Here is an 18198-nt window from a genome sequence, read left to right as displayed (position 1 = left end):
AGGGGGGGGGGGCTGGCACTACCGAGCCTAAGTGAGTACTACTGGGCCGCCAATGTTTCAATGGTGTGTAAGTGGATGGGAGAAGGGGAGGGAGCGGCATGGAAGAGATTGGAGAGGGCGTCCTGCAGGGGGACTAGCCTACAAGCAATGGTGACGGCACCGTTGCCGTTTTCACCAAAGAAATACACCACAAGCCCGGTGGTGGTGGCTACATTGAGAATTTGGGGGAAGTGGAGATGGCATAGGGGAAGGACGGGAGCTTCGGTGCGGTCCCCGATAAGGAACAATCATATGTTCGTCCCGGGGAGAATGGATGGGGGATTTGGAGCATGGCAAAGAGCTGGGGTAGTACAACTGAGAGATCTGTTTGTAGATGGGACGTTTGCGAGTCTGGGAGCGCTGACGGAAAAATATGGGTTGCCCCAAGGGAATGCATTTTGGTACATGCAATTGAGGGCTTTCGCGAGGCAACAGGTGAGGGAATTCCCGCAGCTCCCGACGCAGGAGGTGCAGGATAGAGTGATCTCAGGGACATGGGTGGGGGATGGTAGGGTGTCGGACATATACAGGGAAATGAGGGACGAGGGGGGGAGCATGGTGGATGAGCTGAAAGGGAAGTGGGAAGGGGAGCTGGGGGAGGAGATTGAGGAGGGGCTGTGGGCTGATGCCCTATGTAGGGTAAACTCATCGTCCTCGTGTGCCAGGTTAAGCCTGATACAATTTAAGGTGTTACACAGGGCGCATATGACAGGAGCACGGCTCAGTACATTTTTTGGGGTAGAGGATAGGTGTGCGAGATGCTCGAGAGGCCCAGCGAATCACACCCACATGTTCTGGTCATGTCCGGCACTACAGGGGTTCTGGGTGGGGGTGGCAAAGGTGCTTTCGAAGGTGGTGGGGGTCCGGGTCGAACCAAGCTGGGGGTTGGCTATATTCGGGGTTGCAGAAGAGCTGGGAGTGCAGGAGGCGAGAGAGGCTGACGTGTCGGCCTTTGCGTCCCTAGTAGCCCGGCGCAGGATATTGTTAATGTGGAAGGAAGCCAAACCCCCGGGTGTGGAGACCTGGATAAACGACATGGCAGGGTTTATAAAGTTAGAACGGATTAAGTTCGTGTTAAGGGGTTCGGCTCAGGGGTTCACCAGGCGGTGGCAACCGTTCGTCGATTACCTCACAGAAAGATAGAGGGAATGGAAAAGAAGTAGATAACAGCAGCAACCCAGGGGGGATGGGGGGGGGGGGGGGGGGGAGAGGGGGGGTGGGTGGAAGGAATCGAACGGACTCTCAGAGATGTTATTGTATATGTATAATATGTATAGGTAGTTGTTATAGGTAATTGTATATTGGATTGCTGGATTGTATTTTTGGAGAGTATTTATTTTGGACAAGGCAGTTGCCATTCAGTTTTGTTTTTGTTTTTGTTTATATATTATTTATCTATTTGTTTAAAACTGGCCACTGTTATTTATATTGCTTTATTGTTGTGTAAGAGAAACACTACGTACTGTTATGTTTGGCCAAAAATCTCGAATAAAATATATATTTTTTAAAAAAGGAATCATTGTAATAATTGGGAAATAGTCAGATTCAATGCCTGAATGATAATCTCACAGACTCACAGAGTTGTTACGGGATGTCCTTCTGTGCCATTGTGTCTGTACCAGCTCTCCAAATGGGTCGGTTGGGTGTCCCCTTACTGGCAATTTTCTTTTCAACTGGCTGAGCATTGTGCCGCCCCTGGTTCTGGTCTGGCCCAGAGGAGTGGGTGGTGGTGGTGGGTGGGTGGGGGTGGGGGTGGGGGTGGGGATGGGGGTGGGGGGTGGAAAGAGTTCTCGGGGGGGGGGGGGGGGAAAGAGTAGGGCCAGCCCTCCCTCTGAGGACGCCCAATTGATGGGTGTCTTCTCAGTTCCATCTCCCGGACTGGGATACTCTCCTAGCTGAGGTTAGAGCAATTACCCTTTCATTCTCTCTCTCTCTCTGTGTGAGTGGAACTGGTGCTTTGCCCTGGGTGGGGTTTGGTGGGTACAGGCTTGGTAAGGTGCGCGGGAAGGTCCAGGGGGTTTAATTTCTTGAGTTTTCTTTTTGGATGGTGCTGGGCTAAGCCAGGCCCCATGATATCCAGCTGGGTTTGCTCCCTGGGTGCATGAAAAGTTAGGGATGGGCTGTCCCTAGTAGACCTCCTTTGTTTCCCTCCTGGGAGAGGTGTGATTTTCCCCTCCCCCCCCTTATTGAATGCTGGCTGCCCTCCCCTCCTCATTGTTGTCTCTGGGAAAGCTGCCTGAGAAGTTCGGGATGTGGGTTGGATACTGATTCCCTGCATCATTTTGTGTGCTTCTATTTTTTATGCATGCTATTGTTTTATAACTTTGTTGTGTGTCAGCTTCTAAAATGTAAAACCCGAGTGAATATACTTTAAAAATTCAGTTACTGCTTATTGAACCAGGCTTATCATTTTCATTAAGTTTTGCAGTGAGAATAGTACATAAAAAGTTAAAGCTCATATCAAATCCGTGTTGATTGAATCTGTGAAGACAACAACAGCACACTTTATATGATATTAGTAACAGCACCTTACGGATTACAGATGTTGCTGTCATTTTTACACAGTAACGACAGAGTGATGTGTTATGATCCCACAGTTGACTTTATAACTGGACGGGAAGATTCCAGAATTGGACCCTGGCATAGTAGACCATAACTTGTATATTTTTTATAAAACATGGAGGAACAGAGTCACGCGACCGCTAATTAGTTTTAACAACAAGAAAAAACATTTATTAAACATGAAAATGTTGGATTATGACACAATAAGTCTTTACTTCCCCGTTATCTGAACAATTACACACAGGTTTTAGGATTAACATGGATTACGTAATCTACAATGGTCTCATTACATAAAGTCCCTTTTAAGTACACAAGGTGACCGTGGGCAAATAAACTCTCCACTCTAAACCCCAAGTGAATGTTTGTGGATGTTTCCTCAGAATCCAAACTCCACCTGCAAAAACACACTTTAAGATCTTCACTCATAATTATGCTTTCCCTCAGAGGTTTGCATTCTGAAATCGAGACCATGTTTTCCAGATGACACTTTTAAACAATGTTTCTACTCCACTTTTAACAGCCAATTCAATCCAGCATTTTACACCAACTCCTTTTAGGATTTCCTTTGTCTTAACGGCTTTTACACAAACTTCGAGATCCAGCCACCGACTTCCACAGTTATTTCAACTCACATTCCACAGGCTGTAGTAAAGTCTCTCAAACCTGAAAATCACTTCCGATATCTTTCTGGTGCCTCAGCTTTCTTTCCAGCTCAGTCTGTCTTTTCTGAACAGTGCTCTGTTGTAGTCCCTTTAACCTCAGACTTCTTGGAAACTTCTCTTTGTTTCTATAGTTTCCTTAACTAGCTGCTCTTCAGATCACTGCATTTGATTTTTAACCATTACTCCAGCGTATGGATTTTTCTCCAGCAAAGCTGAGAGAGATATTCCCTCTCAGGCCTTCGAAACCAATTGCTTCTAGCAGAGCTATGAGATCTGCCTTCTCTCTCACTACCAACCTATCTTCAACTTCAACAAAATTAACTAAACTATATCTTAAAAGTCTCTCTATTTTACAAGGCCCTAGTTGTTAAGCAACAAACACGCACATGCTTATGCATTTTATTTATTCTTCACGGCGTGGCCCTCTCCAAGCACAACAGAAACAAAATTGGAACTTAACCAACCTCCAAACATACAAACCCCTTTATCCAGCATGATCTAACTATAGGTTTGACCCTTCCAGGCATAGAATCATTAAAATAAACCCACTTACAACCATACCTTATTTCTAATGTTTACCAATACAAATATAAATCCCTTAATACTACCTTTGTCTTCCTAACAGATGGCAGTTTCACTGTGATCACAGCCTCAAATTCCAGCCATTGCTTTTGCTTTCCTTGTGAGGCCAGCTGAGGATCAGGTGCAGTTTAAGATTATTAATAGCCATCAACCATTTGTGACACCAGTCCATTGTAAGGTGCTGAGGTTCATCCATTCATTCCATGAGACATTTTACACTAAAGTCATTGACAACAAGCACTTAGTTCCAATTATTCAGGAAACATTCAGAATGAAAATAAGGAGCCCCTTTTAAAAAAAATCTAAAATTGCATTTTGTTTGCCGCAGCGAGAACGATTTGGGAAAACTGTACTGATTGTATGTTGCCATTGAAGTGATGACTGAAATATGTAGAAATTTTCGAACTATAAATATGCAAATAGAACTTTGCAAAGTGACATGTTTACTCGTGCTTTGTCTTGATAGTTTGAGCTACTTATTTCTTGACCTGCATTGTTTATGCTAGGTTCATTCCAAAGGGCTGAAGCTTGGGATTTACGGGGACCTGGGTATTGCAACATGCGGTGGGTATCCTGGCACCACACTGGAGAATGTTGACACTGATGCCAAGACATTTGCGGAATGGGAGATAGACATGCTGAAGTTTGACGGCTGCAACTCCAATTCCACCGAGAAAGCGATAGGTACCACCTCTCTTGAGATCATGTAATAGTAACACAGCATTTAATTGGCCTTGTTGAATAAATGGATAATTCTGGGTAAGAGACTATTGAATACAACATTCATCCCTTGACAAGGACAGAACTGAATAATTCACAGGTTAGTTGCAACAGAGGAACATCGGACTTAGGAGCAGGAGTGGGCCATGTGGCCCTTTGAATTTGCTCCCCCATTCGATAAGATCATAGGGGCATAGCTGTAGGCTATTCGGCCCCTCGAACCTTCTCCATTATTGAACCAGATTCTGGCTGATGCACTAGCCCCACATCATTTGGTGTCACTGGTATCTAGAAATCTATCGACCTCGGCATTGAGCAGACCCACTGACTGAGCTCCCTCAGCCCTCGGGGATGGAGAATTCCAAACATTCGTCACCCTCTGAATGAAGAAGTTCCTCCTCCTCCTCTGAGTCCTAAATGACTTGCCTCGTACTCTGAGACCGTGCCTCCTGGTTCTAGACAACCCTCCCCACCAACCCCCCCCCCCCCCCCCCCCGGCCGCAACCAGGGAAAACTTCCTTCCTGCATCTACCCTGTTCAGCCCAATAAGAATTTTGAACACGTTAAGGGGGTCACCTCTCATTCTCAACCCCAGCGAATGCAAACAGTAATGCATGACTAATCTGATAGTAGTCTCAACTCCTCCTCCCTATCTGACCCCATAACCCTTGACTTCCTTGTCTATCCAAAATCCAGGATTTAAAAAGTAGAAATTTTCATTCTCAAACTCAAAAGATATAGAACCCTCCCCCCCCCCCCCCCACAATTTTCTAGTCATCCTGTCTTTGTATTAATATATGGCTCAATACTCCAATTTATTATTGTATCAGTTTTGTCTTAGTTTGAAATTTTGTAAATCAAATTTGAATTCCTTCCTTTCAGAGGTTTGTCCACCATATTGAAAACCAATTTAACAGGGATTGAAATTACAAGCTCCCCCAATAACTCAGTGACCAAAGAGATGTGATTAGCTCAGCTCCAATGTCTGGAATTGGCTAGTCTCACAAATACGAGCACGAGAATTGTTCCCCAGCACCCCGGAGATGAAGATGGGAGAATCCATCTCCGTTCTTGACCAATATTCGGTCACCTCTGCTAAAAGCATGAATGGGGGGGGGGGGGGGGGGACAGAGACGGGTCTGGCTGTGAAATACTCTCAAATGAGTAACGGTCACCTGAGGAAGGTAATTGGTTCTTGTGGAACAGTGAAGCATAAAAAGGAAAAACGTCTTCAGGGAACGAAAATGAGAGAAATTTGATAGAAGGATTTACCTGCTTTAAGACATTTTGAAGAATGAAAAAGTGTTAAATCGACTCTAAGGTGTAGGAGCAGAAGTAGGCCACTCGGCCCATCAAGTCTGCTGCGCCATTCAATGAGATCATGACTGATCTGATGTGATGATCCTCATACCAGGGATCAACCTGGCGAACCTTCTCTGGATTATATCTTTCCTTAGATATGGGGATCAAAACTGTTCACAGCATTCCAGGTGTGGTCTAACTACTGGGCGGCACGGTAGCACAGCGCTGCGCACTTTTGCTTCACAGCGCTATGGTCCCAGGTTCAATTCCGGCTTGGGTCACTGTCTGTGCAGAATCTGCACGTCCTCCCCCTTGTCTGCGTGGATTCCGTCCTGCTGCTCCGGTTTCCTCCCACAAGTCCCAAAAGACATGCTGTTAGGTAATTTGGACATTCTGAATTATCCCTCTGTGTTCCCGAACAGGCGCCGGAATGTGGCGACTGGGGGATTTTCACAGAAACCTCATTGCGGTGTTAATGTAAGCCTACTTGTGACAATAAAGATTATTATTAAAACTAGTGCCTTATATAGTATTAGCAGGACTTCCCTATTTTTATACTCCATTGCCTTCAAAATAAAGGCCAACATTTCATTTGCCTTCCCAATTACCTGCTGAATTTACATGCTAGCTTTTTGTGATCATGCACATAATCCCCAAATCCCCTCTGTGCTGCAGCTTTCTGCAGTCTTTCTCCATTTAAATAATATTCAGCTCCTTTATTCTTCCTACCAAGGTGCATAACTTCACATTTTCCTACATTATATTCCTCCTTACCTGTCTATACCCCTCTGTAGACTCTTTGTGTCATCCTCACCACTTGCCTTCCCACCTATTTTTGACAGATAACCTCTTCCCCATTGATGCAATATTTACACTGTGAGGAGTATTTCTTCTCTCTTTAACTGTTGCTGTCAATCTCGCCTATTATGTGAGTGAAATTGTACATATAGTCCATGTAGGGAACTGAAGCTGCAAGAGTGGCTCTCTTTTTCCCTGTGCAATATGTAGTTAGTTGGCAAGATCCAAGAATTATTAAAGAGTTGTTCAAATTCACACCAGTTCTGAGGTTCACCAGTAGTAGAAGTAGCGAGTCACTTCATTACTTGTGCATCATCATATCTTTCTCACTTGAAGCAGATTGGGGTATTTATACTTCCTTCCTGTATCCTCTTTCTGCTTCTTTAGTTTGAATTTCTTTGTCGTAGTTTGGCGAGTATGACCGCGGATCCTGATAGTCAGTGGGTCGAGATTTTGGAGTTGTATGTTGGGTTATGGTTCATAAATGCAGGGGGTGCAGGTTTCCCGGAACACCATGGAGTTTTAAATCAAGTGGGTGTTTGAATTTTTCACACCAAGTTCTGCATCTGCCAACCAGCTTGACTGACACCTATTGACCGGGAGGAGCAGGTGGGTTAGTGGCAGCGAGGGAGAGAGATTGCCCGGGCAGGTGGTTAAACCATGTGGTTTGAGGCGGTGAGGAAGGGGGGTGGAGACTGGTAATCACACAGGGTAGTCAAGGGGAATGACAGCTCCGAGGGGGGAGTTGGGAGTATCGCTGATCACGGGGCTTCATGAGGAACTGCAGGCAGTGGGTGACCAGGGGTTCGTGATCGTGATGGTGCTGGAGGTCAGACAGGTCATGGGGGCGTGAGGGTTGTTGGACCTAGAGGAAACATTCCAGCTTCCCCTGACCGGCAAACTGCTATATCCAGCACTACTCCGCTCATTTTACTCACTGGGCTTCCCAAGACCAAAGAAACCCAAACAACAATAGGTATAAGCAGAAACCTTATTAAAATGGAGCCTCCTTAAGAATTTTCAATGACCCACCTGGTTCCTGAAAGCGGGTTAGTTGACTGTCCCCACTGACCTCTAGTGAAATTGAAAGCGGGGTGACTTGGACCTGGGCTGGGTCGTATTTGATCTTGCTAACATATTCATGTCCTGCCCATTCCAAAGCTAACCATTCTGGGGTCTTAAAATAACCCACCATGAGGCTCCTGCCGAATCTCTATCTTCTTAGCCATCAGGTCATGTTGACTACTGTGATGAATGATTACTGCACCTTTAATGTAATGATCCCTTTAAGACCGGGTTTGGAACCCTGGGGGACTCCGCCTCCGGCTCCACCCCCAGGGAGCCATATATAAGTTAATGTCCAGTGGGCAGTATGCAGTGAGGCACACTTCTCGGTAACTGACTGGTTCTCTGCTAATTAAAGCCTTTGTATTACCAACCGTCTCTCTCGAGTTGTAATTGAGGGTATCTCAACTACTTTGCACCATTTACTCAATAAAACATTTCCTCAGTTGAAAGCTTCATATTGTGTTGGTACGTCTGAACTCGGTTATTGCCACAAAGCTGTAGAGGACGAAGGAGGGCTTCCCTGTGCTTACTCTGGCCTGGGAAAACTATGAACTAAGTAAACTCAAGTTAATTTAGTTTCCAGGAGGAGACAAAATTGAATTTACAAAGCTTGGGAGTACACTTCCAATATCACATTCACCTCATTTCCATTAATTAAAGGGAGAATCTGGTTTTATTCAGGCATGAAAATATTTGGAAGTACAAAATAAGCAGTAACAAATTGGCCCTGTTTTATGCCCCACCTGATTTTCTTCTTCACCCAAGGCAAAATAATTCCTCCCAGACTGTCTAATAAAGATTAAGTAACGTTGCCGATTACAAAAGCGGGAATATTCTTGTAAAACTCTTTAAAATGCTGACATGGTATTATGCTATCTAACATTCCTTACCTGAAACCTAGCAGCATTTTGATTACCTCTGTACCACTCGGGGCAGTACGGCAGCACAGTGGGTAGCACAGTTGTTTCACAGCTCCAGCGCCCAGGTTCAATTCCCGGCTTGGGTCACTGTCTGTGGGGAAACTGCATGTTCGCCCCGTGTGTGCGTGGGTTTCCTCCGGGTGCTCCGGTTTCCTCCCACAGTCCAAAGATGTGCAGGCTAGGTGCATCGGCCATGCTAAATTGCCCTTAGTGTTCAAAAAGATTAGGTGGGGTTATGGATGTGGGCTATTTCCAAAGGCAGGTGCAGACTCGATGGGCCGAATGGCCTCCTTCTGCACAGTAAATTCTATGATTCTTCCATTTGTCAGTTCTAATCTCGCTATTCTATTCCCTAGGCTATCCAAAGATGAGCCATGCTCTCAATGCTACAGGAAGGCCAATCATATATTCCTGTAGCTGGCCAGCTTATGAAGAAGGTCTACCGCCCAAGGTGGGCGAAAGGAGCCTCTTGTTTTCTCTGTTGTTCACATTGTAACAATGTTAAGAATCTCTTATGTATTTATGACAGACATGGCTCAATGTTAATGATCTACTTTGCCAGTAGTTTACCAATGCCATGAGGCAGCCTGTTAATAGAATCGAAGCAGGTTCTTGATGACAAAATCAAAACGCAGAGCTTTTCTTTACCGAGAGAGTTTATTGATTTTGGTCAGTCTCACAGCTCTCCCCTCTCCCCCAGTGCCTCTGCTGTTCTCTATTTATATGCTCTTTTGAAAATCCATAAAATAAACCACTTAACAAAGCTGAGAGCTGCTTAAAGGGGCACTGTAACAAAAAGATCACTTGCAAAGGAACCGTAGGTAAATACATTTAAAATGGTGTTCGCAAAAATGGGAGGAAGAACTAGCCGTAGAAGTAGGGGGGTGACCCTGGATCGAAGCACTGCACAGGGCGAACTCCACCTCCAGCTGAGCCGAACACAGCTAAAGGTGGTGCACAGGGCACACCTAACCAGAACCCGAATGAGCAGGTTCTTTCCGGAGGTGGAGGGCAAATGTGGACGGTCTCAAGGAGGCCTGGGCAACCATGCCCACATTTTCTGGGCCGGCCCCAGATTTGTTGGGTTCCGGACAATCTTCTTTGAGGCGATGTCCAGGGTTGTGGGAGCGAGGGTGGAGCCGTGCCCGAGAGTGGGGGTCTTCGGGGTTTCAGATCAGCCAGAACTCTTTATGGGGAAGGGGGCCGGCGCACTAGCCTTTGCCTCCCTGATCGCCCGCTGGAGGATCCTGCTCGGCTGGCGATCGGCAGCACCACCCACAGCCGCAGACCGGCTGTCCGATCGGTTGGGAGCGAAGGCACACAAAGTGGGCGAGAGAGACAAGGGACAAATCTGCAGGGGATGGGCCCGAGGGCAGGCTGAATCCCAAATTAAACTGTAAATGGGCACCTTGCTCTGGCCACACTGGGGATTATAACAGATGTAGGCGACTAAAGGGGGACCATGGCCATCGCGAGAGGGAACACAATTGCCTGTAAAAATATTCTCTGATTTCTGTTTGTCTTTGTCTTTTTTTTTTAATTTTCCCTTTTTTTGCGTGGTTATGCAATATGTAACTTAACTTATGAATTGAATTGTGAAATATAAAATGTGAAAACCAAGAAAAACGTTTTTCTTAAAAATGGTGTCGGGGACTGATGACGCACTCCAGCCACTGCAGTGCCCACTAGTTGCAGAGTGCCTCAAGTGCACCTCTGGCCAACATGTGCTCCCTTCTCCGTGGACACCCGGGCATAGATGGGACCATGGAAGAGGGGCACAGAGTTGGATCTTACGACCCCGTCAATTGCCTGTTGCCTGGAACAGTAAGTGGCTGATAGTTCTGATGCTTAGCATCGCTGAAGACAAATTACTTGGGCCTCTGTGCGTTAAGTCCGGTTTGAGTCAAGCATTTAAAAAGCTCCAGTCAGTCAGCACTATTCATCATCTTAATTTTCAATATTTTCTGTTCCTTAAAAAATCTCCACGAAATTCTCCTTGATTGAGGCTCCAGTCATCTCTTATCATCTATTTATTGCTTAGTCCCAGGTTTTCCCAGTAAAGTACCATGGAACATTTCATTAGGTACAGCATCTTCTATTTATGGGAAGAGTAGTAGGTTTTAATACAAAATAATTTCAGGGTTAAACTAACTACCTGACTTTATGACAGAAAACTGAAGCTAAATATCACTTGAACTCATCCAAACCTATGTTGCTTGTATCCTAATTTGCACCAAATCACATTCAACCATTACCTCTGTGCTTGCTGACCTCCTTTGGCTCCTGGCCCACCAATGTTCTGATTTTAAAATTCTCATCATAGAATCCCTACAGTGCAAAAGAAGGCCACTTGGCCCATTGAGCCTGCGCAGACCCTCTGAAAGTGCCCACTCCCCCACCCCATCCCCATAACCCCACCTAACCTACACATCTTTGGATGCTGAGGGATAATTTAGTGTGGCCAATCCACCCAACCTGCACCTCTTTGCACTGTGCGACGAAACCAGAACACCCGGAGGAAACCCACGCAGGCACGGAGGGAGAACATGCAAACTCCACACAGACAGTCACCCAAGGCTGGAATCGAACCCGGGTCCCTGGCGCCGTGAGGCAGCAGTGTTAACCACTGTGCCACCGTCCCGCCCAGCTCTGCTTTCAAATCCCTCCATTGCCTTGCCCCTTCCTAATCTCTGCAACCTCTCTGGCTCTACAACCCTCTGCGATCCCAGATCAGCTCCAATTCTGGCTTTTCTGCCCATCCCTAATTTTAACCGTTTCACCGTGGGGTAGCCATGCCTTCAGCTTCTTAGGCCTTAAGGCCTAATCCCACCTGAAACATTTTTGCCTCTCACCCTCTCAATTACCCCTTTGAAGTAAATCAAATTTTGCTACATTGAAGGCACCATATAAATGACGTTATTGTTATAAGGCAAGCATTGAATTGCTTTGCTACCCACCAAAGTACGGAAAAAAAAATCTTCCATTTATTTTAGGTGAATTACACACTAATTGGGGAGCTCTGTAATCTTTGGAGAAATTATGAAGATGTTGATGACTCATGGAATACCGTGCTAACAATTATAAATTGGTTTGGAGACAACCAGAAAGTGTTACAGCCAGCCGCAGGTCCAGGACGATGGAACGACCCAGATATGGTACGATATAAACTACTGGAAGCACACTCATTCCTGTCCTCCCAGGCACTGGGGAAGAGGAAACACGGTGCGCTCCTGGGCAAGCAGGAAACTGGAGGGAATTTGGGGATACGAGGCCAATAAACAAATTATTATATTAATATTATAAATGCCAGGGCAGCACGGTGGCGCAGTGGATTAGCCCTGCTGCCTCACGGCGCCGAGGTCCCAGGTTCGACCCCGGCTCTGGGTCACTGTCCTTGTGGAGTTTGCACATTCTCCCCGTGGGTTTCACCCCCACAACCCAAAGATGTGCAGGCAAGGTGGATTGGCCCCGCTAAATTGCCCCTTCATTGGAAAAAATGAATTGGGCACTCTAAATTTATGAGAAAAAAAAATTAGAAATGCCAACTTCCCAGGCTTTGAGAAGAAAAATATATTTTCTTAAATTAATAATAATTATAATAATAATGATAATCACTTACTGTATGCTGCAATGAAGTTACTGTGAAAAGCCCCTAGCCGCCACATTCCGGCGCCTGTTCGGGGAGGTCGGTACGGGCCTTTCCACGCAAAGTCAAAAAAAAATTTAAGTTTTAGGGTCTGAATCTACAGTATCTAAATGGCCTTTGGTACTTCTGTTGTTTTTCAGCTGATTGTCGGTGACTTTGGACTGAATCACGATCAATCCAAGTCACAGTTAGCTCTCTGGGCAATGTTGGCAGCTCCTTTCTTTATGTCCAATGATCTCCGTACGATCTCCGACGAAGCCAAGACTCTTCTGCAGAACAGGTTGCTTATCCACATCGACCAGGACCATCTGGGCCTGCAAGGTGAAAGGATTGAGAAGGTACCCGTAGTTACATTTTAATCTACGTATTTAGTGCAAGTGGGAAAAGGTGCGGAGGGGAAAGGTGGGGGAATGAAAATTTTAAATACATTTTCTCTTGTTCTGAGCTACCTTTTAAAAATATAAATGGTTACCCTGTCATTTCTCAGTATCTTTGTTTTTGTTTTGATTTAGAATACCCAATTCATTTTTTCCAATTAAGGGGCAATTTAGCGTGGCCAATCCACCTCCGCTGCACATCTTTGGGTTGTGGAAGCGAAACCCACGCAAACAGGGGGAGAATGTGCAAACTCCACAAGGGCTGTGACCCAGAGCTGGGATTGAACCTGGGGCCTCAGTGCCGTTAGGCAGCAGTGCTAACCACTACGCCACCGTGCTGCCCCTCAGTATCTTTGTAAAGAGATTCTCTTACCGCACATTCTCCTGTGTTTGCGTGGGTCTCACCCCCACAACCCAAAGATGTGCAGGGTAAGGTTGACTGACCACGCTAAATTGCCTCTTAATTGGAAAAAAATAATTGGGTACTGGACCTGAGACTTTTTCCCAGGGTAGAGGGGTCAATTACTAGGGAGCATAGGTTTAAGGTGTGAGGGGCAAGGTTTAGAGGAGATGTACGAGGTAAGTTTTTTACAGAGAGGGTAGTGGGTGCCTGGAACTCCCTGCCGGAGGAGGTGGTGGAAGCAGGGACGATAGTGACGTTTAAGGGGCATCTTGACAAATACATGAATAGGATGGGAATAGAGAGATCAGGACCCCGGAAGTGTTGAAGATTTTAGTTTAGACGGGCAGCATGGTCGGCGCAGGCTTGGAGGGCCGAAGGGCCTGTTCCTGTGCTGTACTTTTCTTTGTGCAATCTTCCAAAGCTAGCACACAAACGTTTCTTTGTTCTTTGTTCTTTGGGTACTCTAAATTTATTTTTTTTAAAGGCCCTATCATTTTGTATATTACCATTTACATTCAAATGATTGTAGGATTGGAGAATTACAATTTATCACAAAGGTTTAAGGCCTGCAATAAATGGAATAGCAACATTTTAAGGTTTGATCCAATGGAAGTGGTGTGAATTTTGGTTGTTTTGTAGTACTGCCACTAGATGTCACTAGTATTCTCAAAGCAGATCAGTAATAACCATTTTATAGAAAGTGGTGAAATGCTGAGCAGCCCCAAGCATTTTTACGATGGCTGTATTGATATGGACATGTGAACCTTCCTTACCTTGCAAACAGACAACTTAACATTTCACCCTACATTATTGCATTTATATAGACATCAAATAGTTTGCTTCATTTGGCCATTTGAATTGTTTGACATTTTTGGTGCTCCCAATTCCTTGCTTCCAAAGATAGCACCCAAACTGATCTTGCCACACTTGCTGCCATGAAGGTGAAATGGATTTTTTTTCTCTCCCTTCTTGAGAACACTCGGCCCATCAAACCTCTTTTACACCATTCCATAAGACCATAAGACCTAGGAGCAGAAGTAGGCTATTCGATCCATCCAGGCTGCCCTGCCATTCAATGAGATCATGACTGATCTGATATGATGCTCCTCCACTCCACTTCCCCGCCTTATCCCCATAACCCTTGATTCCCTTACTGATTAAAAATCTGTCTTTCTCAACCCTGAACATATTTAATGACCCAGCCTCGACAGCGTTCTGCAGTAAAGGATTCCACAGATTCATTCCCCTCCGAGAGAAGAAATTCCTCCTCATCTCTGTTTTAAACGGGTAACCCCTTACTCTGAGGTTATGCCCTCTGGTCCTGGACTCTCCCACAAGGGGAAACATCCTCAGCATCTACTCTGTCAAGCCCCTGAGAATCCGATATGTTTCAATAAGGTCACCTCTCATTCTTCTGAACTTCAACGAGTACAGGTCCAACCTACTCAACCTCGCCTCATAAGAAAATCCTCCAACCCGGGATCAATGTCGTGAACCTTCTCTGAACTGCCTCCAATGCCTGTATATCTTTCCTTAGATAAGGGGATGAAAAACATTCACAGTATTCCAGGTGTGGTCTAACTAATGCCTTGTATAGTTTTAGCATTCAATACAATCATGGCTGATCTTGAAGTTCATCCCCATTTTCCTGCCCACTCCCCATCTCCCTTATTTCCCTGAAGGCCCAGAAATCTGTCCACCCCAGCCTTAAATGTAATTCAAGGTGGAACATCCACAACCCTCTGGGATGGAGAATTCCAAAGATTGTCAAAAAAATACAAGTAGAGGATAACTGCCCACTGTATAATAAGTGACTTAAGAATGGATCTCAAAACAGCAAAAGGAGGGGGCGGAGGGTTCCAAGGAGGGGGGGGGGGTGGAAGGGGGGGGGGGGTCAATGCCAAGGGAAATGTCTTGAATATTGTACCCGTGCCCATACCCTTGTTGATTGTACAGTGTGTAAAATGAAAAACTCCAATTAAAACATTTTTAAAAAATGTACGGGTTTAGCACAGTGGGCTAAACAGCTGGCTTGTAATGCAGAACAATGCCAGCAGTGCGGGTTCAATTCCCATACTGGCCTCCCCGAACAGGCGCCGGAATGTGGCGACTAGGGACTTTTCACAGTAACTTCATTGAAGCCTACTTGTGACAATAAGCGATTATTATTATTATTACCTTCAGCTTGTTGCCTCCCCGACAGGCCCAATGAGATCAGGCTGAGGCACGGACCACCAATGTGGCTCTAATGGGGGGTCCCCTGCTTTCATGACCTTGTTTTAGCCCTGTGTGTGCCCTATTAAAGTGGGGGTTGATTTCTGTCTTTTACTCTTATTTGTAGGACCATGATTTCCAAGTCTGGAAGCGGAACCTGACTGATGGACAATTTGCTGTGGCCTTTCTCTGCACAGCCTCTGATGGGAACATTAGATCCTTCAAGCTGAGCCTGCCTGCTCTTTTTATTGAGGATTGTCTGCTCGGCTACAACATCTATGATGTTTTTGGCAAGAAGCTGATTGGGTCTCTCACTTCCAATGAGACACACAGCTTTCAAGTCAATCCAACAGGAGTTGCCCTTTTTTTTATCCGCCCCAAGTGCAAATTGTTTTGATGTTAATATTTGTATGCCTGATATAAACCTGAAGAAAAACATTTGTTATTTAGTTCAATGAAACTCCTAAATATGTAATATATTTTTGAGCCACAGTGTCTCGTATTCCATGGAGGGTAACAGTTCAACATGTCGGGTTACTCCACTATTTAGCACATCTATACCTATTGAACCTCTAACGAAACATGATTCTCAAGTGCCAGGTTTTCTTGTTTTCTGACATCCCATAGCGCGCGCACAGAGGGATAAACAAGTTGGCCATCTGGCCCTTTGAACCTGCTCCGCCACACAAACAGATCACGGCTGATCATTTACCACTTCCATCATTTTCCTTGCGAGCCACGCTCGCTGGTTGAGGCCCTTCGGCCCTCTTGGGATAGAGCTCTCCAAAGGTTCACCACCCTCTGAGGGAAGAAACAGAGTCAATTCTGAGTGAATAAAGCATTTATATGGAGGATGATGCGGCAGCGAATGATGCGAAAGGTAACCAGTTTACAATTGAAAGAAAAACGAAGATCTGGAAAATGAAATAGATATATGTGCCAACTGGGTTGCTAGTAAAACTAGCGTGATAGGTTGGTTAGATGTAGATGTTCGCCAGATGGCAGGTAAGCCTAAACAGAAAGGTCCATGTTTACTGTATTTTCTTTTCTGTTTGTTGAACCTACTTCCCCCAAAGTCACTAACTGGGGAAGGCTGCATTGAAGCCAGATATTATTTCAATGTTATTTTACCGTAGGTGCTGTTTGAAGATTCCATTTCTAACCTCATCGTTTTACAGACAGAAGGAGACACTTTATAAAGATACACTTACAAGCTGCCTTACTTTGATGGGCAGCACGGTGGCGCAGTGGTTAGCACTGCCGCCTCAAGGCGCCGAGGACCAAGGTCCGATCCCTGCCCCGGGTCACCCAGTCCCATGTGGAATTTGTACATTCTCCCTGTGACTGCGTGGGTCTCATCTCCACAACCGAAAGATGGTGCAGGATAGGTGGATTGGCCACACTAAAATTGCCCCTTGATTAGAAAAAAAATAATTGGGCACTTTAAATTTTTTTTAAAAGCTACATTACTTTCTTTCGCCCTATTAACATTGGCTACCATTCAGATAATGGAAACGTGAAATTAACACCGAACCAAATATCCTATTATATTCACAATGATTGTCGAAAGAAAGGATTGATAATTATTCATTCCAAAATGTTGTTTGAGCAGAAACATAGGCAGTGTTTTAAGAAATTGTAAAGCTTCCTTCACTTTGGCTGTACTTGCTAATGTTAGTTTCAAGTCACTTTTTTCATGTATATTTTTCTTTTTGTCTTACTCCAATTCTACAGATATCATACTTAATATTAATGATCGAGAAAGGAACATGCCGGTCCTATTTTAGTTACCAGATTATGAGGATACATGACTTTGCTTGTTACATGTAAATTATGCAGAGTAGAATAATGTATATGTACAAGTCTATTGTAAAGCCAAGCTATGAAAGATAAACATTTTGAAAGTTGATACAAATGACTTGGATGTCACACGATGTTATCATGTTAAAATCATGCCATTAGTTCTATACGCCACATCTAAGCATGTGTAAATGGTTTTGTCATCGGTTTATCCCCAAACTTTGATCGCCAGAATCAAATGCCCGAACCCACAGGTGAATCATCGTTCTGCATTAACTGGGTCAAAATGCGCTGTAGGTGTACCTACCCCAGTTAGACTGCAGCGGTTCCAGAAGGTGGCAGGGCAGTTGGGAATGGGTAACAAATACTGGCCTATCCACTGATGCACATCCCTCGAATGAATAAAACAAAGTACTTGAATAGTTGTAGATTTTGTCTACTTTTAAAATTGTGTACGGTTTGTAAGCACGCAACAAATGCTATTGGGCATTAGCCATATTTTACAAATAAACCCTGAGCTTCCATCTGGGCGGCACAGTGGTTAGCACTGCTGCCTCACAGCACCAGAGACTCGGGTTTGGTCCCGGCCTTGGGTGACTATCTGGGTGAGTCTGCACGTTCTCCCCGTGTCTGCGTGGGTTTCCTCCGGGTGCTCCGGTTTCCTCCCACAGTCCAAAGATGTGCAGGTTAGGTGGATTGGCCATGCTAAATTGCCCCTTAGTGTCCAAAAAGGTTAGGTGGGGTTATTGGGTTACGGGGATAGGGTGGAAGTGAGGGCTGAAGTGGGTTGGTGCAGACACGATGGGTCGAATGGCCTCCTTCTGCACTGTATGTTCTATGTTCTCTCAAGACCCTTCTCCCCACACAACCAAATAGATGGTTATCACATACAGAGGCCAACGATGACATGGATCTAGGCCCAAAATACTACCTACGTTGCTTCCATAGCCTTAGACAAGACACAACGACCGGATTTGAAGAGCACCTCACCAGAGACAACGGGCGGGATTCTCCGACCCTCTGCGCTGAAATCGCGCTCGGCGCGGGGCAGAGAATTACCCAAAATAGGCCCCCACGCCGGCACGCAATTCTCCTGCGACCGGAG

General features: G+C 45.3%; 1 protein-coding gene across 3 annotated transcripts in view; it reads left to right on the top strand.

Annotated features, from left to right (window-relative positions):
* Positions 1-15731, top strand: part of LOC140393598 (alpha-N-acetylgalactosaminidase-like) — a 28383-nt gene extending 12652 nt beyond the window's left edge. For all 3 annotated transcript variants that reach the window (XM_072479870.1, XM_072479871.1, XM_072479869.1), the window contains 5 exons: positions 4352-4529; positions 9010-9104; positions 11647-11808; positions 12440-12637; positions 15421-15731. In XM_072479870.1, the coding sequence (XP_072335971.1) occupies positions 4352-4529; positions 9010-9104; positions 11647-11808; positions 12440-12637; positions 15421-15690 (903 nt within the window). In that variant the 3' untranslated portion in view covers positions 15691-15731. The remainder of the gene's footprint in view (positions 1-4351; positions 4530-9009; positions 9105-11646; positions 11809-12439; positions 12638-15420) is intronic.
* The last annotated feature ends 2467 nt before the right edge of the window (positions 15732-18198 follow it).

Source organism: Scyliorhinus torazame, chromosome 17 (genome assembly GCF_047496885.1).
Source record: "Scyliorhinus torazame isolate Kashiwa2021f chromosome 17, sScyTor2.1, whole genome shotgun sequence".
NCBI classification, from domain to species: domain Eukaryota; kingdom Metazoa; phylum Chordata; class Chondrichthyes; order Carcharhiniformes; family Scyliorhinidae; genus Scyliorhinus; species Scyliorhinus torazame.
The sequence above is the reverse complement of the archived record's forward strand: the minus strand, read 5'-3'. Positions and strand labels throughout refer to the sequence as shown.